At 36.9% G+C, this 23,573-nt stretch overlaps 4 protein-coding genes across 5 annotated transcripts; all 4 read left to right on the forward strand.

Moving 5' to 3' along the window:
• The first annotated feature begins 693 nt into the window (after positions 1–693).
• Positions 694–4,759, forward strand: LOC102223470 (syndecan-2-like). The gene is made up of 5 exons (XM_005803133.2): positions 694–878; positions 2,568–2,646; positions 2,780–2,850; positions 2,956–3,070; positions 3,158–4,759. Exons 1-5 carry the CDS (start codon positions 813–815, stop codon positions 3,313–3,315), a joined length of 489 nt encoding a protein of 162 aa, XP_005803190.1. The 5' UTR covers positions 694–812; the 3' UTR covers positions 3,316–4,759.
• A 908-nt stretch (positions 4,760–5,667) lies between these two features.
• On the forward strand, positions 5,668–7,024 carry LOC111611395. Its single transcript, XM_023348022.1, has 3 exons — positions 5,668–6,014; positions 6,110–6,233; positions 6,476–7,024. The coding sequence occupies exons 1-3, from the start codon at positions 5,804–5,806 to the stop codon at positions 6,789–6,791; spliced, it is 651 nt and encodes a 216-aa protein (XP_023203790.1). The 5' UTR covers positions 5,668–5,803; the 3' UTR covers positions 6,792–7,024.
• Positions 7,025–7,911: 887 nt separating this feature from the next.
• On the forward strand, positions 7,912–15,437 carry laptm4a (lysosomal protein transmembrane 4 alpha). The gene is made up of 7 exons (XM_005803134.2): positions 7,912–8,134; positions 9,147–9,267; positions 10,200–10,276; positions 11,089–11,211; positions 13,053–13,148; positions 13,336–13,434; positions 14,517–15,437. The coding sequence occupies exons 1-7, from the start codon at positions 8,006–8,008 to the stop codon at positions 14,589–14,591; spliced, it is 720 nt and encodes a 239-aa protein (XP_005803191.1). The 5' UTR covers positions 7,912–8,005; the 3' UTR covers positions 14,592–15,437.
• A 950-nt stretch (positions 15,438–16,387) lies between these two features.
• Positions 16,388–21,685, forward strand: LOC102232982 (matrilin-3-like). Of its 2 annotated transcripts, XM_023347524.1 has the most exons (6): positions 16,388–16,621; positions 18,837–19,412; positions 20,194–20,319; positions 20,887–20,985; positions 21,127–21,196; positions 21,287–21,685. In XM_023347524.1, exons 1-5 carry the CDS (start codon positions 16,453–16,455, stop codon positions 21,180–21,182), a joined length of 1,026 nt encoding a protein of 341 aa, XP_023203292.1. In that variant the 5' UTR covers positions 16,388–16,452; the 3' UTR covers positions 21,183–21,196; positions 21,287–21,685. The 2 variants fall into 2 exon arrangements, 1 of the variants encoding a protein (XP_023203292.1); XR_002754012.1 differs by having other exon boundaries at positions 20,887–21,196.
• The last annotated feature ends 1,888 nt before the right edge of the window (positions 21,686–23,573 follow it).

Genomic DNA, 23,573 nt, shown 5'->3' on the forward strand with positions numbered 1-23,573 from the left:
CAAAAGACCATATTACATTTGCAACTCCAAACATTTTATTTAGGTGAACTGCCTGCAGAAATGGATCTTTGAATGGTAAAGCTTTCAGACCTCTGTCCTATGGCCATTTCTCAAAATTGGGAAGTCATGATTATGTAGCATTCAGGTAATGCAAATAATCGCATGTGGATCATCTTCCTCATATTTATAACAGAACCTTAATTTAAAAAGTTTAGAATAACTGGAACATCTACCACACATCAAGGAAGGTAAAATATAAACTGGCCTCTAGGGGAAAACACTTCATGCACATCGTTTAGCATGTAATAATGGAGGATGCATTGCAGCAGAAACTTCAAAATACTAAACATTCTTTATTAAGAAAAATTGTGAACTTTAAAAGGTTCTCATGCTTTTGAGCCAGATAATGATCCAAAACATATACCGACAATTGCCCACAGCTTTTGTGCAAGTGATTTTAATCAACGTTAATTACTTAATGCGGGATGCAACCAAAGTTCTCAGAATTAAGGCTGATTTTTTTTTTTTTTTTGTTCCAGAAAGGAAAGTTGAGTAATATGGTTCTGCTGACGTTATTTTAAACCCATCTGTGTGTCAGTAAATTGTACAAGGCGCTGTTTATTGGCTTACAAGCCAACCTTTATTAAAAACAGTCTCCTCCCATCAGGTACAGTGTGTGATAATTTTCACGGTGGGTGGGGTTTATGAGGTCGAAACCAGCTGAATCTGTAGACAGGTTTTTTTGGTTGGTTTGTTTGTTTGTATTTTGCAATCAGACGCGTTAAGAAAGGGGACTCTAACTCAGCCCAAAGATGCGGTTATCCCTGACGGTGTCCGTGGTTTTAGCACTGGGATTAATCCTTCCTGAACGGGCGTCGGTAAGTCACCTTCTGCCTTTATATCTTATTAAACAGCGGAGACATGGTGGTTACCTTCGTCTCACGGCTACCTTCCTCACTTCCTGTTCAGCAATAACTTTGAGCCAAAAATGTCTCCGAGTTAAAACAGTTTGGAGGTTTTAAACTTTCCAACTAAAGCTACATTTCGGTGACTGAAGGCACTCATTGGCTCAGGTGTATTATTGACCTGTTTATTGGGTGTGGTACAATATGACACAACGTTATTAAGCCCTATATTGTTTTCCTGATAAAGGTAGCTATGCTTACAAATTGAACGTATGCACTATATTTTTAGAACTCAAAAGAATGCTGTCCTGACACACCTTGATTTTTCTTTCACAGGTCTTGCAAAATGTAAATGCTAAACAATTGTTGGACACATAGAGATATACAGTACATCTGTTATATGTTTCATTAATCATATGTTTTGAAATCTAAATAGTACGCTTCACTTTAAGGTTTTAAGAAACTTTGAATTGAGGAAATTCAAGGTTTATTTGTTTTTGTTTTTTTTGCTGTCACAATGCACCAGTTAGAAATAGCTGACATCTCACAAGGCATAGATTTATTTCTTAAGTTATAGCCACAAAACTAAAAGAAGATGTTTGATCACATTTTCTTTGCTATGCTTTGAATTGTAACTTAAAGCAAAATGGAAAAGTTTGTGCTTCAGGGATTTTTTTTTCTCATATTTTGGCCTCAATCTTCGGTCTATTAGGATTTTATGTGACAGACCAGCACAAAGTAGCACATATTGAATGGAAAGCATCTTTGAATTTTTTTTCCAGTATAGCCCCAGATTCTCAATTGCAATTACATCTGAATTTTAACTAGGCCATCCTAACATAAGAATATGCTTTGATCTAAACAGTTCTTTTGAAACTCTGGTTGTTTACGGTCATTTCTTGTTGCTCCAGTTTGCAGCCTCAAACCACTTTTACTTCCAGGATTGTTCATGTATTTAACTCCATCCATCTTCTCATCAATATTAACCAACTTACAACTTCTTTATCACTGCGGAAGAAAAGTATCCCTACAGCATGATGCTGCCATCACCCTGATGTGTTCAGGTTGATGTGCAGGGTCAGTTTTCATTCTACAAGATGCAGTACTTTGTGTTGGTCTGTCACAGATAAATTCCAATAAAATATGTGTAAGTTTAGAAGCTGTAAAGGGGTGTGAATAGTTTGGAACTGCACTATAATTATAAGCAGTTACTGTAGCTTCCCTAAGTTTATTGTAGAGCTGTAAGTGGGTGTTGGGAAGTCTGACACAGATCATGACGTCCTATGGTATTTTCTGATAAGTATGTGCGGTTCTTACAGTTTTATGAAATGCATTTTTGCATTTATCAGTTCTTTACAGACCATTAATAAACAATATTTAAACGTCTACATTTATGTTTGCTTCTGGTTTACAAATTAATTTGCAAAACCCCCAAAATTGTTGCTAACTTAAAAAGGTGGAGTTATGCAATCATGCATTGTTATCTACTCACGAGTGTTTACTGGTGATGACTACCTGGATCATTATGGGATTGTCAGGGGAAGTTTGTCACCTTGGCAATATTCATTTCCTTATTGCTCTGTTATCTTCCTTATAACCTTGTATTATTCAGTGACTTGTTTATATGCTAAAAAATGTATTTTTTTTCCTCCATGAAATAAGCTTTATGGACCTCCAGAGGACTGGGAGGGATCTGGGTATGACCTGGATGGTTCTGGTTCTGGAAATGATCCAGAACAAGGTATATTCATGTGCTTCCTTTGACCAACTATTATAAATAATCACTTTAATTTCTTTCCCTAAATATTCTCAAAACACTTTTGTCCTTGTTTCTCATTTGCTTTCTTGCCTGATGAAATTACAAATTTCCAAAGAGGGGACCAACAACAATCCTGACCCAGATATTGTACCAAACCCTGTAAATGGAAACACAAATTCTGCCAAAGTATGACCCATTTAAATATATACATATACTGTATATCCTGTTTCATTGCATTTGATGTAGTTGATTATGCAGTAAATAATGCAATGTCTTTTTGTTTTGCTTTAGAGCTCTTCAGTGCTGAATGTGGGGATATCACACAGGCATGACGTAGATGCTGCAACAGAATTGATTGTTATCTCAAACAGCAACAGCTTACTGGAAAACAAAGAGATCGTTGCAGGTACTGTGGGATGCATGCGTACTGAAAGTGATAAAGCTGTAGAGTGTGAATTTGAATTTAGCTCAGTAGTTTGGTTTACGTCCACAGCTGCCATTGCAGGGGGACTAGCTGGAGCAACAATAGGAGTTCTGCTATCAGTGTTCCTGATTTACAAATGGAGGAAGAAACACAAAGAAGAACATATTCAGAACAAGGCTTCAAATGAAGAATATCACAAACCCACTCGGGAAGTAGCTTTTATTTAACTGTCACATCCACGTTGGATTGAAATCTTTAAAATACCCTGGGGTGTCTCGGTCTTCCTGATTGTAGAGAGCTGCTATTGATGAATTTTCTCAAAGGAGAAAATTATCAATGTTTTTTTTTTCTTGCACTTAATTCAAAATTTTCACTAGAAAGTGTTCACACCCATTCACTTTTGTCCTATATTAACGGTTTTAATTCTAAAATAGTTTTTGAGTATTTTTTTTCTTAGAGATCCTAGATATTTACATCCTTTCCCTGATTTTTGCCTCAACACAATCTCAGAGGTCTACTGACCTTTCCTTTGACTTTGTTGGTTGAGTTCTGCTATATAAATTGTCAACTTTGAGACTCTTTTATGCGAGATTGTTCATCTCCAAATCATGTCTGATATATTAATTTTAGCAGAGGTGAAGATGCATCTGAGCTCAGATTCAATTGTACTAGCAAAGTCTGTGCATACTTGTGAACCTGTAATGTTAACATTTTTATATTTTCTTTCTATAAAAACACCTTAAGAATGTTTGCACTTTGTCATTATGAATTAATTTTTGTACAAATTTTCCATAAAAAATAAAATCCATTTGGGATCAGACTGTACTGTAGCAAAATAAGTGAAAAAGAAGGGGTGTGAATACTTCCTGGAGGTATTGTATCTGTTAATTTAACGTTATGTCTGTGATTAAATGTGATTAAAAATGTTTCAAGGACCTCATTCTGCCTGTGTTTGAGAAATATCTAATATGTGTATATAATATTCATTAATCTAGAAGTATAAACTGCTAAGCTAAGCTTTGACTTTATTTACCCTGGATTTTGTCTGTTCTATATTATCCTTCACATTGGTTTGAAATGAGATACAATGCACAATTTGACTTATCAGTCAGTAGCAATTTCCATTGTTTTTTGTAGCACAATAAAAAGTATGAAGGAAAAATGGGGAAAGTGGGTGAAACTTGTGGCAGCTTGTATCTCTTTTTCAGAGCCTTTTAGGTTTTTACTACATTAAAATGTTGATTAGTTTGTGTTGTCACTGAGATGCCTGAAAAATAATAATACTTAGATTTTTAGTGAAATCTCAGTGCTCTTTTTGCAGGTTCCAGATGTTGGTTTTATGTATTTTTGTTTGCTTTCTGGCACTTACAAAAATAAAATTATGGTGTCATTAAAGTTGTGTATGGGCTGATCCAGTGCTAAAAGGGCAGTGCAAAAATGTTCACCCTTACCCTTTATTTTGCTAAATTATACAATATACGTTAAAAAGTCTTCAATATAACTGGATTTTTAGTGTTTTATAATGTACTATTTCCTGTATAATGTGTCTCCTAGTGTGTAGGAGACACATTTATTATAAAGTACATTTATAATAACATGATATGTCTTAAGATATTGGATGAAAACTTATTAGAATTGACAATTTGTGCAATATTAAAACGATAGATGTCATTTTTTCTCACATTTTTGTTTGCACTTAAAGAAATTGGAACTTAAGATGCTTAAAGTTGTTTTTGTGTGAATTCAATGCTGGTTCATCACTTGAATTGGGAACTCTTGAGGTTGACTGTGTGTTGTGGGTCCATGCAAACAAAAATGCAAACTGCATTTTTGTTTGCATGAAATGGACCATTTCCATTCCTGGAAATGGTCAGATACCTGGACTGAACTTAAAAAGAAAGAATAGTAAATATCTCCTGAGAAAACTGTTAAGACTTTCAAAAAAAGTCTGTGTAACTGTTTCTCAGGACCAAGTGTCCTTAGAACCAAGAAGATCATGTCATACAATTTAATGTTGTTATATTTAATAAATCAAAATGTCAAAAGTTGATTAATTTTAGGCGTTTAGTTCACAAAGTGAAACATATTTCATGTTTTCATACAGATGAAATCTGGTGATTATGACAGAGTATCACATTATACTAAAAAAGCAAACATTTTTAATACAGAAATGTGGGCTTAATGAAGAAATATGTTTAATACCTTCTTAAAAGTTATTTTTCAAAAGATACTTTGCATCTGATAAAAGCATGGCAAGCAGCTGGCCACTGGTACTGAGCCTTTAGGCAAGATTTGTTGTGAATTTTATACTTTATAAATAAAATAAATGTAATTTGATCTACTTTAATTAAGTATCCTGTTAAATCCTTTTTGATCAAAAGATTTAACAGGACTTCTTTATTTTAATCTTTATTATTCAGAAGATCATTGTTCATCAAGCTTAATATAAAGTTATACGTCCTTATAAAGTTGTTGGTCCTCCACCCAGGACTACATGAGTCTGGCATAAGAACAACTAATCCCACAATGCACTTCAGCAGGAAAAGGAGGAGCTTTACTACGTTTCCCATAACATTACACACGGATACCCCGGCGCCATTGCGATAGTACGAAGAACCAGTAATCAGCATTCCACAACGTTTCTTTCCAACCGCTAATAAAAATCAAGAAGAAGAAGAAGCACTCCACTACATTGACCGCACGAAGAGAACCACGATGGTGGTGTATTGTTGGGTTAAAGGGTGTAAAAGCAGAGGCGACAAAAAAGTGAAGAGGAGTTTTCACTACATCCCCAAAGTCAGAACAACAGAAGGTGAGCAAACTTTGCGACTTAGCATCGAGCGTCGACGAGTGTGGCTAGCTAATATCCGGAGGAAAGAGCAACCTTCCAGTACATCACGGATTTGCTCCGATCACTTTATTAGCGGTAAGGACATTTTTAAAAAGTTTTGAAAAATAACCATATTGTCAGTGCTGTCAGTCAATATTCAACTGGTTGCTGGGAAAAACTGTACTTTGTAGGCAGACCTGCAGACTTGTACGACAGATCCAACCCAGATTGGGCCCCTACCTTGAAGCTGACCAAAGAAGAAACTCCCGAGGAAATTGAACTAAGAAGGAGACTCTCTGAAGCCAATTTGAAAAGGTACATTATTTGCTTTTGCAATCAGATTATGTAGTAATGGTGATTTGATTAACAATATACGGGAAAACGTTTTTGTTCTGTGATTGTAATTATTAATAAAATGTATAATACAAGTAAATACCCCCAAAATAAATCCAGATCACAGTGTCATGTTTGTAATGCAGTATTTTAGATACGTCATGCATTTATTGTTATTGTGCCTTCATATGAGAATTATTCCAGTTTCCTTGTTGTTACGACAGATATCAAAGAGCGAAGTACCGATCTCACAGAAAGAACAAGATTAATGCAGCCACTGCCTTGCTGGATCATCACTATGCGCAGGGAGCAAGCTTCACTGCATCACCACTTCCTGGTTCAGCTTCAAAGCTTCCCGGTCCTATCTCAGATCTTCATTTTGTCAAAACATGGATAGTAATTCCTCATGAACGAATAGTAGCTTCCAATGATGATTGTATAAAGGGAGAGGTAGTGAAGACAAGGGCTGAAACAATTAATCAGAGTGATGATGATGATGATGATGATGATGACTCGATTATTGAAGTCATCATTGACTAATTTTAGTCCAGTTAAAAATTTTAATTTAAAATAAAAAATTATTTTTAAATTTTTAACTGGATAATACAGACTCTGCAAATGCTATTTTCTGAAAAACAACACAGTCGGAGTGGATACTGAGCTAAAACTGTACAAAAAACATCTATATATTTTTCATATAAGTTGAACAACCTTCTTCACCTGTAAATATGTGCTACCTAGAACCTAAAATAAAATCTCCTACATGTTTTGCATTATTCCATTGTTTGGCTAATCCAAAGAATTGTCAACAGATTAGCCTTAAACTGAATGGATAAGTCAAGCAGACTGAGCTGAGCTTTTCACATGTTGACATTAAAAGTATTTTTGTAGCTACAAATGCATCCTTTGCAACAGTTGATCACATGTACACTAAAGGAATGGTACGTTATTGCACTTTAGGCAATAAAATGCTTATTTCCTTGTTTAAAAATGAATTTAATCAATTTGTTTATTTGCATTGTTTATGTATTTTTAATGTTACACGAACTACCAGAACCGTAGGGCTCACTGCATTTCCAGATTTTCAATATTGAATGTTTATAACCTTTTTCAATCTTAACTTTACTAGAGGTCAGATGATCCAAAACTGACCCCTTGTTGTTACACTGTCAAGTAATAAAAAGTTTTCACATGCTTTTATTTAACGAAGATGGAAGCCAACTGATACTTCTCTGGGTATTTTATTCAAAGCAGATAAGATGTGGGAACATAATCATACAATGGGGAGACAGGGCACTTATTTCACATAGAGAATATCATTAATACCATACAATGATGTGTCAACAAAAACATTTGGTTCATAAAGAGGACATATTTATTTACTCGAATATAAACTCTCTACATGATCAATTAAAATTACCCCTTTTAAATGACAGTTTTTCCTGAACATTGTAAATATTACACTTGTGAAATTGATCTAGCCTCCCTTGTACCATTGGTGGTGTTTATGCTTTAAATTTTGACACAAAATTCCGCTACACTTTGCATTGTATTATTTAAATTGTTATTGAAGTTTAAAAACATTGATGGGGGGAATGTAGACTGACGTTACGACAGATGGTTTGTTTTTAATCTACCTTGTGCGCAGCCGCAGATCGTCGGGGGGGGGGGGAGTGGTGGGCGTTTCTCCGCGGTCGTTAGCTGACTGTTGATGCTGAGAAGATTTTTTCCGACGTTTCCTGCCAACTCTCCAGATGTTTCTCCCTACACTCGTAGAGGACATGCATCACTTCAAGCCAAGCCGAGATAGACTGTACACCACCCGGTGCTGTGGATGTTGCCATGTTCGGACCGGGACTATCATCCTGGGAACATGGTATATGGTGCGTAAGATGGTTCTCGATAACGGTCTATACGCCAGCGTTAGCCTGCGTCGTTCGCCTGTTAAGTTTACATAATGAAGGAGTCACATTAACCTTGCAGTTTATTTAAGATTACTGCTCAGCTCTAATTAGATTTTGGCTGTTCATGTGTATTTAAATAATTTATAGCCTCAGCATTCGACCGTGAAAAGCCTGTTTTACGTCGAAGTGACGCTAACGGGATGCTAATGTTAGCTATAGCTAGCTAACTTATGTGGCGTTTCTCGTGGATTGAGCCTGCTCAAGTATAATATTAGACGTAAAATTCAAGAACTTTTTTTTTACAACAAATGCTGTCCTTGCATGGTTATTGGAAGTATTTGTGTGAGATCTAAAAGTGTCAAACCTGTGACATTGGGCTTAATTTGCCGATATTCCGCTAACTTCTGCATGACGATCGTCAGATAATAAGATAAGAATCAGCAGAAGCACATATTATAATGAAAAATGTTAGCATTTTTGAATACCGGAAAAATAGGCTTTCTCTTAGTCCATATATATGTTGATGTTCAGTGGATTAACTGCTATAAGCAGGATGGCATGTTTACATTTTCAAACTTTAATATCTGCTTACCAAACTGAACTAAAAAATGTTTTCCAGGAACTGCTGTGATGAAATATTTGATTTTTTTTAAACGCGTGTAGAATTAATCCCGTTTCTTAAATATTCTCCCAGCACTCTAGAACCTCCTTCTTATTTAAAGTGCCAGTCAAGCATTACTTTTATATTGGATTAAATTCACATCTCATCATTAACCCCCCCCCCCCCCCCAAAAAAAAAAAAAAACTTTTTCCTTTTGTCCAGTCTTAAGAAATTAAGAAACACAGTGTTCTCTGGTTTTTTTAAGTTCCTGTTTTTTCTTCATGCATTATCTGCAGCTTGAACTTCATGCAGCTTTGAAAGCAAATTCAGATTAATTCCAAGTTAATTTAAATTCAACTCATGCGTTATTCCCTGCTTACCTGTATGCAGGTGGTCAACCTGTTGATGGGAATCCTGCTGACTGTGGCTGTGACGCACCCGGAGAACGTACCAACTATCGACCTGCAGTATGAGGTCATTGACCATTACTTTGCTTCCGACAGGATGTCCGGTAAGCAAAAATATAATCATTTGATATCTGCTCTGTTGTCAAACTGGTGGATTTCAATTGGAATTTATTGACTATGTATTTCTGTATATAAGTTAGGATTTTTTTTGTAAAGTGCATTTAGACATGTTTTAAATCAGAGCTATTTAAATAAACTGAATTCATAAAATGTGGAAATATGAGTAGTAATTTGGTAGTAAACTTTTGCATTTATTTTTTTGAGTACTTTGGAATGTTGGGACCTGGAAAAGAATGGACTTTGATGTGGAACCCTGTACTGAAGCTGCTTATATAAGCACCGTTGAGGTCACTGTCTGGAATTTTCCAAAAATACAGAATGTTCTCTAACCCTGCCGAGTAAACTTTGAATTTGAAACCGATTTAAAGTCATGGTTTTTTTTCTCACATTCATGCTTGGTACTTCTAGTATAACACTTTGAAGTGCTAAGCCTATTTATACAGTAGTTCCAAGTTATCAGCTCCAGTAGACGGTGCTTTTTGTCTCTCAAAGCTGTAAGAAATGTCAGATGGGGTCATACTGATGCACAGATTGTTTTATCTGAGCTACAGAATAACAAAGAGTTGATACAGACTGCATTACTGCAGCAGCTCTGGCACGAGCCACCCTAGGGCAAGAGTTAACAAAGTGAGAGGATAAGTGATGAGAGAAGAGAGAATATGAAAGGTAGACCATTTAATTATCTTAGACGGTGTCTTTCATATTTACTGACTCTGCTGAAAGAGATCGACTTAATGTTCCCTAGAGATACTCTATTAAAGCTGAGTGAGTTGGCTGTCTTATCGAGTATGCAAATCCCAGCTGCCTCTTTAAAGCACGGGCAAATACACATTTAATCTCGACTCTAGGCCTCTACCATGCACTAAGGCTGTACTGTGACCAGAATTCACCGATTGTATCACTTGCTCTTTTGTAGAAAATGCCTGTGTTGGATTTGCCATCTCTCTGCTGATGCTCACTATCAGTGCCATGATGGTGTACGGAGCAATCACTGTAAGTCGTGGCAGAATTAACAACATTTTAAAAGGTTTGTCTTTGTTTTCCGTGGAAATATATAATCCGTGGAAGGAATTCAGCTTCATTTTTCTTTCTGTGAAAGTTAGCAAAACAAAATTAAGCTTTTATAAACGGTTGTTGAAAGGAATTGTGATGTATCAGGTTTGTTCCACACCATGCTGTGTTTTCACTGCGTGTCATGTTTACCTCGCAGGCCTGCCTGATGGCAACAAGGAGGACAGGTTTGATAGCTTTGTCACATGAACCTTCATTAAACTGCTAGATTTGTTTGCACAGTTAAAGTACGACTCCTATCTGCATGCAGGAGGCATGCAGATTGTCCAAAAGTCGTACTTTAGCTGCTCTATGACAACTTTCCAATAAAGTGTTGTAGAAACCCTTCTGGTATAGTGTGGCAGCTGTCTCCAGATTTGAGAAAAATTTTTAGGAATATAATGTTAGTTCAAATGAAGTAGGTCCCATCCTAAGTGTTTTTAAAATGATTTTGAAGTAAAATCCAAACTGCTTAGTTACTAAAGAGTTACTAAAGGATGGACCACCTTGCTTATTTTAATTTGATGTCTTCTAGCATCACATGAACCTATTTTATACTCCTTTAGAAAAAAACTCATAACCAAGAGACCTAGGAATGGAAATAATGTTTGTTCATTTTAACAATTTCTAGAATTTTATTTTATGATGTCTAGAGGTCGAATGAAATTAAGCATTCTGGTCCGTCCAAATTCAGTAAAGATGTGTCCAAGTTATTGTTTATTCTTATATTTTCCAAATGTGTCCGCCTTCTTCAGCACCGTGATGGATGGCTCATCCCATTTTTCTGCTACCAGCTGTTTGACTTTGCTCTGAGCTGCCTGGTGGCCATCAGTTCTCTCACTTACCTTCCCAGGATCCGGGACTACCTGGAGCAACTGGTCAGTCCCAACAGTTCACTGTCGGGTTCTACCTGTAGTCATCTTATGTTTACTTTCAGTTATTGGATTTTTGTGATTTTGCTGTTGGACTGTTTGACTCATTCAGCATTTCCTGCCTTAGCCACACATCATGTTTCACTCATTAGTAAACAGGAAGTCGATATTATTGTGCAACACTCACAGTTGATCACTTGTATTTCCTTGAAAAAATGCATGACTTATATGAGAGAATCCATTTTCTGTGACTGTATGGTTCTCTTATTTATGGAAACCTTTTCAAATGTTGTGATATTACAGCTGGAGTTTTCAGTGTGTTTTATTAGGATTATATAAAGCACCTTAGCATAAAGTCATGCATATCTTAAAGGATAAAGAAATATAGTATTTAAATAATTTGTTACACATAAAAAGCTAAATAGTCTTTCATGCATTTATCTTAAGACCTCTAAGTCAGCACTTTGTAGAATCTCACATAAGCTGCTGCTACTATTGCAAAGCTGCTTGATTATATCTCCACTAGATTTTCACATCTGCAGACTGAAAGTTATATTTTTTTCTATAGCGCAGCTATAGCTCAGAAAGCTAAGATTGGATGGAGAACATTTATGAACATCCATTTTAAAGTCTTGCCACAAGACTTTGACTGGGCCATTCTAAGACATAAATTTTGGATCTAAACTTGAAGTACCTACGTCCAGTCATCGAGAATTACTATTCTGCAACATCGAAGCTGCATTCACATAGCGGGCAAATGTGACCCAAATCAGCTTTTTTGCCCGCATGTGACCCATATCTGACCCCAATTCGGATTTTTTCACCTGATTTGTGCCACTTGCGTACTAAATCTGATATGGTTGCATTTGATTCTCCACAAAAAAAAAAAAAAAATGGTTTCAGGAAAAAAACATTGGATTTGAGCGTCAAGATCTGTGTAAACGTAGCTATAGATGCTTCACTGCTGAATCACACCTGAGTAAAATGGCTGAATTGTCTCATCAGGATGTCTAAACCGTTCAATGGAATCAGGTGTGCTGGAGACAAGAAGCATTTTAAAGCTGAAGCTCTGTCCCAGTGTCAAGTTCTTGGCAACCTTTTAAAAGTTTCTCCATCTGTCTTCTGAGCAGCTCTGACTAGATTACCTGTCCCATAGTATTATGATGACACCACCATTTTTAAAAAAAGTGGAGGTAGGTGAGAGTTTCTGGTACTCACTAATGTGCAAACCTCTTTGTTCTTCACCGAACAGCTGCATTTATACTGAGATATTAAATGACTTCTGAGGGCAAATGATTACACCAGATTGTATTTGGGGGTATTAAGGTAAATAGGGTAAAAAACAAATGCATGGTACACTTCTACATTTGAGTCTAATATCACAAAATGTTTTTAAAAAAAACCTTCACGGTTTCAATATTTTCACAAGTCACTGTGGAGGATGCTTTAATAAATCAGGGAATTTTGTATTATTATTGTTGATAAATAGATAAGTATGAGATTTAGCTGCACCCAGCAACTGTTTTTAATTGAAAGCAGTTTATGTAATCAGGCCTTGGGGTCGTTAAAAACAGAATTATTTAAACGACCTGAGAAATCTTAGCTTCCGTGAGCACAAACTGTGCTCCTAAAGGAAGACACTGTTAAAAGGAATATTTATGATTCTGCAATATTACACCAACAGAAAGATCATCTTAAATTATTAAATTATTAGCTTTGTATTTATTCAATTTGTCTGCAAATAAGTACCATCCACCTGTCACAACAAAAGTTTCTGTCTTTACTGTGCGAATTAAATTCATATTGCACAACTTCAATTGTTTGTTCTTTTTTTTTCTGCTCCTCAGCCGGATTTCCCATATAAGGATTATCTTCTGTCTCTGAACTCAAGCTGCCTCCTCCTCTTTGTGCTGGTCTTCTTCGCCTTCCTGATCATTCTGAAGGTAAAGCAGTCAGACTGCTTGTCAAGATTTAATCCAGATTATATCTTCAGTATATCATACAACCAATCAGCATGTTAGCGAGTGTTGTCTGGCTGTTGAAGTGAATAGGCTTTAGGTTTTTGTATTTACAAGCATAAAAAACTGCTAATGTACATGTGTAAGTGTAGCTCTTTGTAATGGCTTCCAGGCTTACTTGATCAACTGTGTGTGGAACTGCTACAAGTACATCAACAACAGGAACATGCCAGAGATTGCTGTGTACCCGGCTTTTGAGACCCCTCCCCAGGTATGCGTGAGTCGCAGTCAATATTTATGGACACTAATTTGCTGACATGATGGCATCCTGGTACGAGATTTCATAGGTGTAATGTCAAGTCGAGCCAGCAGGTGGCTCACTAAACACATTCAGGAAGTTTGTCACGTTGAAAAACAGTTTTTGGTTGTCACAAATAATGCTTTTGAAAGGCTGTGCTGACTGTCAATGTTAATATTAATTCAAAATAAATGTTCATGTTAATGGTATTATGGCAGCTACATAGGTCTTCAGTTTTTGGAAAAAGCAAATACATTTATACTTTTCTACACATAAAGACTATAAAAGCACCAGTTAGTTTTGAAAAGTTCATATTTACGAATGTATGTACGAATGCATGTGGAGTATAAATAACTGCACACATCTTCAAATCATGTTAAATACTCTCAATAGATGGAAAGAATTTTTTTGTTGATGTTTTTCATTTCCAAATATGTGAAATTCCCCACCTTTGAAGGTAAATAAAAGCAACAATTTTCAGTTTATAATTCATTACAAAGGCAGTCACCTGAAATTATAATTACATTTGGAAAGTTATTATTTGTTAATAATAGTTCAGAAGCCAGATGCACATTCTAGCTCACAGGTGTCAAACCCCAGCCCTCAAGGGCCAGTGTCCTGCAACTTTTAGATGTGCCTCTGCTGCACCACACCTGAATAGAATAATTAGGTCATTAGCAAGGCTCTGGAAAACCTGTCTACACAAGGAGGAGGTAATTAAGCCATTTCATTTCAGTGTTTTGTACCTGTGTCACATCTAAAAACTGCAGGACAGCGGCCCTTGAGGCCTGGAGTTTGACACCCCTATTCTAGCTGAAGAGACATAACATCCATGTTTTTTATTTATTTATTTTTTTACTTTAGCTTAAAATGTTGAAAGTTGGATGTTTTTATTGTATTTTCTTGAATCCATATTTATTGGTTGTACATGTTTAGCTACTACATTTAGAAAGTTAATCAGGTTTTCTAGAGTATACATTAATATTTTTAAAATAGTTACGGTTTTTAGTGGAGACTTAATGAATCTAATGACTTCCTTTGCTTTTCCTGTATAGTACATTCTGCCCACCTATGAGATGGCAATGAAGATGCCAGAGAAGGACCCTCCTCCCCCTTACATGCCAGCCTAGTCACCAGCCGTGTCACCAGAACACGCACATGCACACCCAGCCATCATATGCATTCCTACATTCCCCCCCATCTAAACACCATGAAGCCCTTATCCCCCCTCTGAACCCTCTGTGTCTGTGTGAGTCCTTTAAAAAGGTTCTGTTCAATCTCTCCGCTGTATTTCTTTTAGTGTTTATAGAGCATCCTGGAGATGTGATGGGGGAAAAAAATGTGGGAAAATTAAAATGTATGTGATAATGAATGGATGAATGCGGTGTTTGAAAAAGCATTGGAAGGAACCCCCTCTACCTTTTCTACCCTAAGCCCTCAGCCCTTTTTTAAGTCTTAGTAAAAGGGATATGTGAAAAAAAATTGCTTGAAATTTGCTCATCAATCCAGCACCATTTTATTGATAGATCAATATATGAACTACTAAAGAATTGTTAAACTATGACAATCTGCTTCTTAGAGCTCTTATTGTTAAGTTGTATTGCAGTTTTCTGCTGTTTAAGACCTAAAATATTCCACCTCTGTTCTGATTTGAATCTTTAGCACATTTTTTTGTCTGTATTTATTTAGCTTCGCAGTAGTACGGTTCAAAGCGTCATCAGCGCTTTGCTGCAGTAGCGTGTGAGCAAAGCTGCTGAGTTTTTTTTATTTTTTTTTTCAGCTGGAACTGAAGGTGAGAAGAACACTGATCGTTTTTTTCTCTCCCTCTTTCTCGCCTGACGTGTGGAGATTAACGGCTAGTCTTGTGAACATTAGTTGTTGCATGCTTATCAACGCAATCCACCCATTGCTTTATTGGTAATGATTTAAATCCCTGTGAAAAAAACTGTTGACTTAAATAAATGTGTCAGAACAATGTGAGGATCTTTTGACTTTTCTTTCCCCCACTTATGTCCCAAAGGCTCATCTTTCATACCTCAGACTATTCTAGTTTTGTTTTATGCCATTCCCTTAAATTTATCTCTTAAACTGGCATGTAACATTCTTCTGTTTAATCTCAACTTGCACATACACTCTGTAAATCTGTTTTTTATGGAAAACTGGCTAGTTGAGACATAAAAAGTGTTAGAAGATGGTGGGGTCAGAAGAGACCACAATTCAACTCCTTTACTTCCAGTCAAACAAATACTAATCCTCATTATGAACCAAGTTGGTCATGCTGTTGGGATGTGTTTTTGTTTGCTTTTTTTAGCAAATACAAGAAAACTAGTAAAAGTCCAAGCCCAGCTAATGACTATTAAAGAGAGTCCAATCTGTTGGACTCTCCATGCAGTCCAACAGATGCCGATTTTTCTCATTGATGTTGGGGATTAAGATTAAAGAATTAATGCTTATATTTTTCGCTCAACTTGAAAATCAGATTTTTAGAAATGCATGCGGCATTTCCAGATGCCACATTGACCTACTATTTTTTTTTTTTATTGGAAGGTTTTTATACAAAGTTGAAAACTTGTAAAGACCAAAAATAACCATATGAAAGTATGAACATGATGTTTATTGTAAAACTACACAGATTCCTAATGTTTATTGTCAAATTGAAAAGAAAACAAATGAACGGCTTTCCTTTAGAGGAAAGATTTAAAAAATATATATACATGAGAAGGGGAAAAAAATAAAAGAATGAGCGAATGCATTAAACATGGCTTAAAGGAATCACACTTGAGGAAAAACAGCCTTTTAGACCCTCCTTGACAAATATTTGTTCTCCCTATCCTGCAAGCCCTTTGGATTGGGTGGGCAGTGTGACACGTCCCTCTTCAGATCTTCTCATATGTGGAAGTGGGCGATCTTCTGCAGAGTGGAGCAGGATACTGCAGAAACCCTGACCCTGAAAAGACACACAAAAACCTGGCTCTGCTAAATGATCTAAAGATGAAGCCTTTTCCCTGCAGCTTTCTCTTTTGTGTTTCGCTGCTGTTTTCTGACGTTGCACATGCAACCTACCACCTCAAAGCCGGAGATCTCCAGCTGAAAACCGCACAAAGTTATGCTCAGACCAGACACAATGCTCAACCAGTACTCAGGACCCTGAATATAGCAAGTAAGTGAATTAAAAATCCAGTTTCTTCTTCAGAAAATATACTTTTAGATGGCAGAGGTTTTGTTTTGTCATAAAGCAGAAGTTGTGCTTTTGTTACTTCTACAGCTTTAGCAGGAAAAAATATTGTGCTTCTGCAACAGATATAAATTTTAATAGTAATGTAGTTTTACATAGTTAAAAAAAATGTAGTCAGCTATCCACTCATCTTATTGAACATTTTTATTCTCACATTTTTCAGATTTCATTTCTAAAAAGCTCCAGTATTATGTGCTATTTTGTGATGCTCTACAACATAAAATGGTAATAAAATGAGATTTTTAGATATGACTTGACAAAAATGTGAAAAGATGAGCTTAATTCAATTCAAATTCATCTCGAGGGCAGGATATAAAACATAACAGCATTTTGTTTTTTAGCCACAAGTTCATTTGCAAACCCAGTCCTTGGTTAGATCTTTCTTAAAAGACGACAAAATTAAAACGAGTGGTGTGAATACTTTTGTAAAGTAAAGCATGTTAAAAGGCTACAATGGACAAATATTTCACCCACAAATAAGTGTTTTAACAACTGCATTTTATACTTTTTGTGAGCCCTTTGCATGGTGATAAGTCTTCACTGGAGGGTTTCACAAGCAATTTACCATAAAAATTCCTGCTTGTTTGAAACGTCTCCAATGATTAAATATTTAATTTTTACTAATCATGTGTCTGCGTTCCTGTGGACAATAAAACAATGTCTGATTGTTGTTAATGTAACTAGCGTTAACTAAAATGTCAACTTACAAAACCTTCATGTTTGCCTTCCTTCATCTTTCTAATGTTCTCTATCACTTGTCCTTTCTGGTGGGCCTGTAGATCACAGAAGTGATTACACGTATAGAGGAAGGTATCACTACCACTACCTGCCACCGAGGATCCCTCCACCGGTAGTGTATCGACCTCTTCCTCTATCTCCACCAGTGACTTACCACAGGCCCCCGGTCCCCATGTTGCCCTATCACCACAGGTTCAATGGGCCAGCAGCACCACACCTGCATCACACATACAGAGGTTTATCTCCACCAGTTGCTCAACCACATCCCCAACACAGAGTCAAAGGCCCATGGCCGTACAAACCAAAAGGTCCATGCCCTACAAAGTCAGCACCAGCAGCAGCTATTTTAATCCTCCCCACTCTGCCAAGACATACAGTGAGGCCAACTTTCCCTGCAGCTACAGAGGCACCAGTGACATTCATCATGACCACTGCGTCACCAGTGGAGACCCCTGCTCTTTGGAAGCAACCGGTCAGTACCCAAAGCGGCCTCATCACCACCATCAGTCCTGTGGAGACAGGTAGAATATTACCAGTCAGGATCGCTTTCCAACCCAACCAATTCTCCTCCATACTTTCAAGGTCAGATGTATTTTTGCAACTTTGGTCAGTGGTAGATTTGTCCTCTTACCTAGGAGTTGGACAACAGCACTGGTGCCGCTGTCTCAAGGACGCACACATACTGAGACGATAATTAACAATCTCTCTTAAACACATACAGTGCTGTATTTTAAATAAAACAAAAATGTCTTTGCCCCTTACTAATTTTTAAAATCCTTTTTGTACACTTTTCTACAGTTTTTAAGTTAATATGCTGAAATCCTAATTTGAAGTTTGCTTCTTCTATTTAATCAGGTTATGTGTCTTGTTTTTAAAGTTGTTCGGTGGTCTGAAACATTAGAGTATAACAAAACTAGAAAAAAGCAAAAGAAATCTAAAGGGGCAAATACTTTTTTCATGGCACTGTAGAAGAAAAATGTGAAGAGATCTTCCACTGACTTCCAGGTTAACTAAAATGAAAAGCAGAGGATCTGACTGATGAGCTACACATAGTTTGTTGTATAACGTGCATGATATTGTTCAGAAAGGAATGCTAACACTTATGTCTTCTTGTTCAGGTGTGATGTCTCTTTTAATGTTGTGCATATTCTCCTTAAAGGAAAGTGAGATGGGTTGTTGCAACTCTGAAATGATGCATTGTATGTTATTTAGCATACATTGTCATTTTTGTTCAACCAAACAAGAGCTGCACTAACGTTTCATTTAGTTCCTTTGGGAACATGCCGTACATCTCAAACTGTTCTGTTTTGGATGTTTTTTTTTCACCACTCAAACCAAACTTTAGTGTTTTTCGTTTATTATTAAATGGACTTATTCTTGCCATGGTTTGGTTGATCACCAGAGACAGACTCTCCGTGCAGGAGTCGCCCCCTGGACCTGGTCTTCATCATTGACAGCTCTCGCAGTGTTCGTCCTGCTGAGTTTGAGAAGGTCAGAATCTTCCTGGCCAACATGGCGGACACCCTCGATGTGGGCTCAGATGCGACAAGAGTGGCTGTGGTCAACTATGCCAGTACAGTCAAGATAGAGTTCCTGCTCAAGAACCACTTCAACAAACTTAACTTAAAGAAAGCCATCGCCCGAATTGAGCCCCTTGCGACTGGCACCATGACCGGCCTCGCCATCAAGACAGCAATGAAAGAAGCCTTCACCGAGCAGTCTGGAGCTCGACCTCGCTCCGGGAACATCTCCAAGGTGGCCATCATTGTGACTGATGGGAGGCCTCAAGACCATGTGGAAGAAGTGTCCGCTGAGGCCCGGGCCTCAGGCGTAGAGATCTACGCTGTGGGCGTGGACCGTGCAGACATGCAGTCCCTACAGCTGATGGCCAGTCTCCCTCTGGAGGAACACGTCTTCTATGTGGAGACCTACGGCGTTATCGAGAAGCTCACCTCCAAGTTCAGGGAAACCCTGTGCGGTAGGACAAAGAGGGGCCTTCAGGACCTTTCCCTCCGTTAACCCTGGTCTAGTTCCTCAATCAGGGCACCTACAGTCTACAGGGGTGGTTGCTGTAGAATGTGAATTATTTACAATGTTATTAGTGACCTCTGAAATCATGAGGGAAAAATCAAGCTGCAGATGTTCTCAACCCCCACATGGACTGCAGATGTCAGTACTAGAATATGATTGTTGAGGCATTAATTGCCTGTAAAGTTTTGGGGCTATTCAGTCCCAAACTTTCGGCTTGAACTTTAAAAAAATTCAAAGGAAAGTCAGAATGTTTAGATGTTTGCAACCAAAGTGTCCTTATGTTTTTAAATGTTATCTGTGTTTAAAATGACTAATGTACAGAGAAATTGTGATAAGGTTAAGAAATTTAAAATATCTGTATCCGCCTTAAAAGTACCAGTGGTTTGAATAGTTGAGGTTCTGCTGTGAAGTCGAGATGTTTTGTCTCAGTGTTACTGTTCGTCAATCTTTCAGGTAACATGTCTGTGTGCTTTCAGTGTTTCTGTGATTTTTACCTGTGTTGTCTAACACACAGCAAGTGGCTCAGATGTGGTGAAAGTGTTTGAATGATGGCGTTTCCCACCAAATGCAAACCTGAAAGAAGATATCTGTCAATGCATTTAATTATTAAACTATGAAGATTCATTTTCTAGCAAATTCCAGCACAAGTTAACATATCTCAGCACAAAGCAAGTGAAATACTTTATACCAGATTATGGATCTGTACTGATAATACCCCTCAACCCCAGGTCTGGACCCTTGTGCCACGGGACATGACTGCGAGCACATTTGCATCAACAGCAATGCATCCTTTTACTGCAAGTGCCAGATCGGTTACATCTTGAATGCAGACAAGAAAACATGCTCCCCAAAACGTAAGAACATACTGAATCTTCGCTTCCCTTAATCATTGGTTTTTGTTGTGATATTATCCGTATTCTAAAGGTTAAGGAATCCATATAAAACAATGCATGGGTTCACAACATACCAACCAACTGCTCCTTACACTGCCTTGCAAAAATGTTTATAACTCATAATTTTGTCATGTTGCTGTTACTATTTTCATCTGAATTTTATGTGACAGACCAACAGAAAGTAGTAAACATACTAATTCCACACACATACTAATACTAATCAGAAAGTATTGTACAAATATTCAAATATTTTTACAACTAAAACAAATAATAATAATCAAGCCTACATTTGTGTTCAACCCACCATGTTTTTATCTCTGTTTTAGCAAAGCACCCCTTTTATGTCACTATGAGGATGTTTTTTCCATTTGTTACTGCTGAGAAAATGTGCTCTCATTTCTTTTTGCTCTGCTTTTTTTCTTGCTCACTGGTTAAAAAGAACAGTGTGGGTGGTTCTTTCTGTACTTTTTTTTTTTTGCTGGACATATGCTGCTACGCTGATGTGAAATCTGCTCTCTCCTGGTGAAGAGGCGAGGGCGGAGGTGGTGGAGGATCCCTGCAAATGCGAGGCCATGCTGGTTTTCCAGAGGCAGACGCAGGCAACCATCCAGCAGCTCACAGCCAAGCATATCCTTCCTGTTGTTTCAAATGGCAGACAGTGTTTTAAACAGTCTGCTGCACGTGTGACCTGAGCTGACCTGCAGAGCTTAATGACGTGTCCAGCCACTTTTATTGTTTTTTTTTTTCTTTTTCCTTGACTGGTCAAACTAGCTGACATATCCGGGAGAATAGAGCATCTGGAGAACACGTTGGGCCGTGCATGAACCTTTGCACACTGGTAAGAGTGACTGCCTTCTTTGTTTGAATCATTGGTTAAAGTCACCCACTGTGTGTTCATTTTCAACTTTTACTTCTTTGCTTTCTCCAGGAGCAGACCACTTCTGTGGGCTACTGCGTTCACGGACATCATCTGCAACTTCATCAGAACAGATTTTGTCCATCAACTAAAGCTGTGACTCAAAATTCAGCAATTTGCATCACATGTTATGTTTAAAAACTATTGTTTATGGAACTAATATTAAGCTTTATGATTTAAAATGAAAATGTTAATTTCTTTAGTCAAATGTTTGACTAAAGATCTCATCTTTTTTATATATATTTTTTTGTGCAAAAGTATATGTACAAAAATATGTACATAGAACACTTTATGCTTACTCAGTGAAGGATGAAATATTTTTTAAGAAAAGTAACCCATTATATGTTAAAATAGCATTAAGTTAGGTTTATACATAAAACATAACCAAGCATTTCTGTTTTATATATTATGAATGTTATTAAGGGACATGTTTAGCAAAATATATATGTAAAATGAACAGAAAATAAATATGTATTTTATCACTGGCTTTGTCATTTTTATTCTTGGGTTTATTTTTCAAAGTATTCAAGAGCAGATAATGACATATTGCATAAGATTTATACATTTAAGAAGGTTTTAATGTGATTGAGCTTCAGCTGTACATAACACAAGTCTTCAAGAAACAAAACAGTAAAAACTTGCAATCCAATGCTGGTAGCAAGATTGAAAGCTAAACGTTTTGTGCTAAAGATCCAGCTTGACAAATATTTTGAACAGGTTGAAAACAAAAACAATCAAACAAATAAAGTTACCAGTTCAAACTTTGTGAGACCCACAACTCCAATAAAAAGCTGTAATTGTCATAGGTATACATGCAGAATTTGAGACTTGGTGATTTTTTTTTAACTATTGTTTTTTGGGATGTATTGATACAACAATACATTTTGAAGGGATTCAAAATAAAAGATATAGTTTAGTAAATTTTTTGTGAATTTACTCTGAACTAAGTGTCAGATTAAAACTTAATATAATTCATGCTGACATGTCCATAGGTTCATTGCTCCTTAGTAAACTATACCTTTACAAAATACTTTCTAGTTGCTATCAACAAGTCTGGCTTAATATTTGACCTTTTTTATTGACAGAATTGGTGCAGTTCATCAAAAGGGGTTGGCTTCTTAACATAAACTCAACTTTTTAACATAATCCAAACATTTTTAGCAAGGTTAAGGTCAGGGCCAATCAAGAATCTTAAGCTAAACCTCATTTGTTCATACCAAAATTAATTTATTGGGTTAGGAAATCAAGCAATACAGACGGATCAGCTTTTTAGCTATTCAATCCAACTTGCACGATGATCAAGTATCAATAGCAGCACTAGCACTATTAGTACAGTGTTTCTAAGTTTGAAAGCTTTTCCTTGATTCCTCCAAACATCTGCTGCTACAAATTTTAGTTGAGCAGAAAAAGGGGACTTTTGCCTCCCTTTGTTGGCAGTGGGGTCTCATGATCATGCAAGGTTTAAGCTTAGGTGGTTCCAAGTAAATTTAAACACCTACAACTGATGATTTTCTGCACAAAATTTCTCCAAACAATCTCCAAAATGTACTTTTATTGTTTATTTTTAGAGAACTTATATTTGGATATATATAAAGGATAAAAATTAATATTTATATTAGAATGGAATATTGAAAATACACTTAATTTAAGGATTTTTTGGCAAGTTTATAATATGCAATTTATACTCGATTGGAATACAGTGAAAGATCAAATAGCTACTCTGAGATCAGTAGTAAAGAGCTAGAAGTCAATTTTATAGAAGTGTCTGCTTTTGCTGCAAGCTGCAGCAAAACCTGTGTATCCACAGACAGAATGAATAAATATTTGACTATTTCTATGTCAGTATGGAAAAATTAGATAGTAGAGCTCTGACATTTCTGTTACCAAAGTGCCATAGTTCACTCTAACATCTGATGCCAGGAAACTTCTTCTAAAATGTTCATGCATTTGACTCTGCAACCCACACACAGAAATTACAATACAACTAGACTAACATGACATATTTATATAACTTGTTACAAAATCCTCTTTTTAAGACTGGCTGTGTCCAGGAAAACAACCGGTACAGGTCATTGTGGGAATGTTCCTAAAACAGCCCAGTGGACAGAGCGTCTCCTGTCTGTGGCGACTGAACGAGGCAGAGTCAACAATCCTGGGTTGGTTTGGATCCTCTTCCCTCTTTTGACCAGACAGCTGTTTTGTGTTTGTTTGCTGTTTCGCATCATGGTTACCATACACACGCACACACACGCACACAGTGTGGCTTTTAGTGTGTTCATCTTTTCAGGAAAAAAGATAA

Source organism: Xiphophorus maculatus, chromosome 15 (assembly GCF_002775205.1).
Source record: "Xiphophorus maculatus strain JP 163 A chromosome 15, X_maculatus-5.0-male, whole genome shotgun sequence".
NCBI classification, from domain to species: Eukaryota; Metazoa; Chordata; class Actinopteri; order Cyprinodontiformes; family Poeciliidae; genus Xiphophorus; species Xiphophorus maculatus.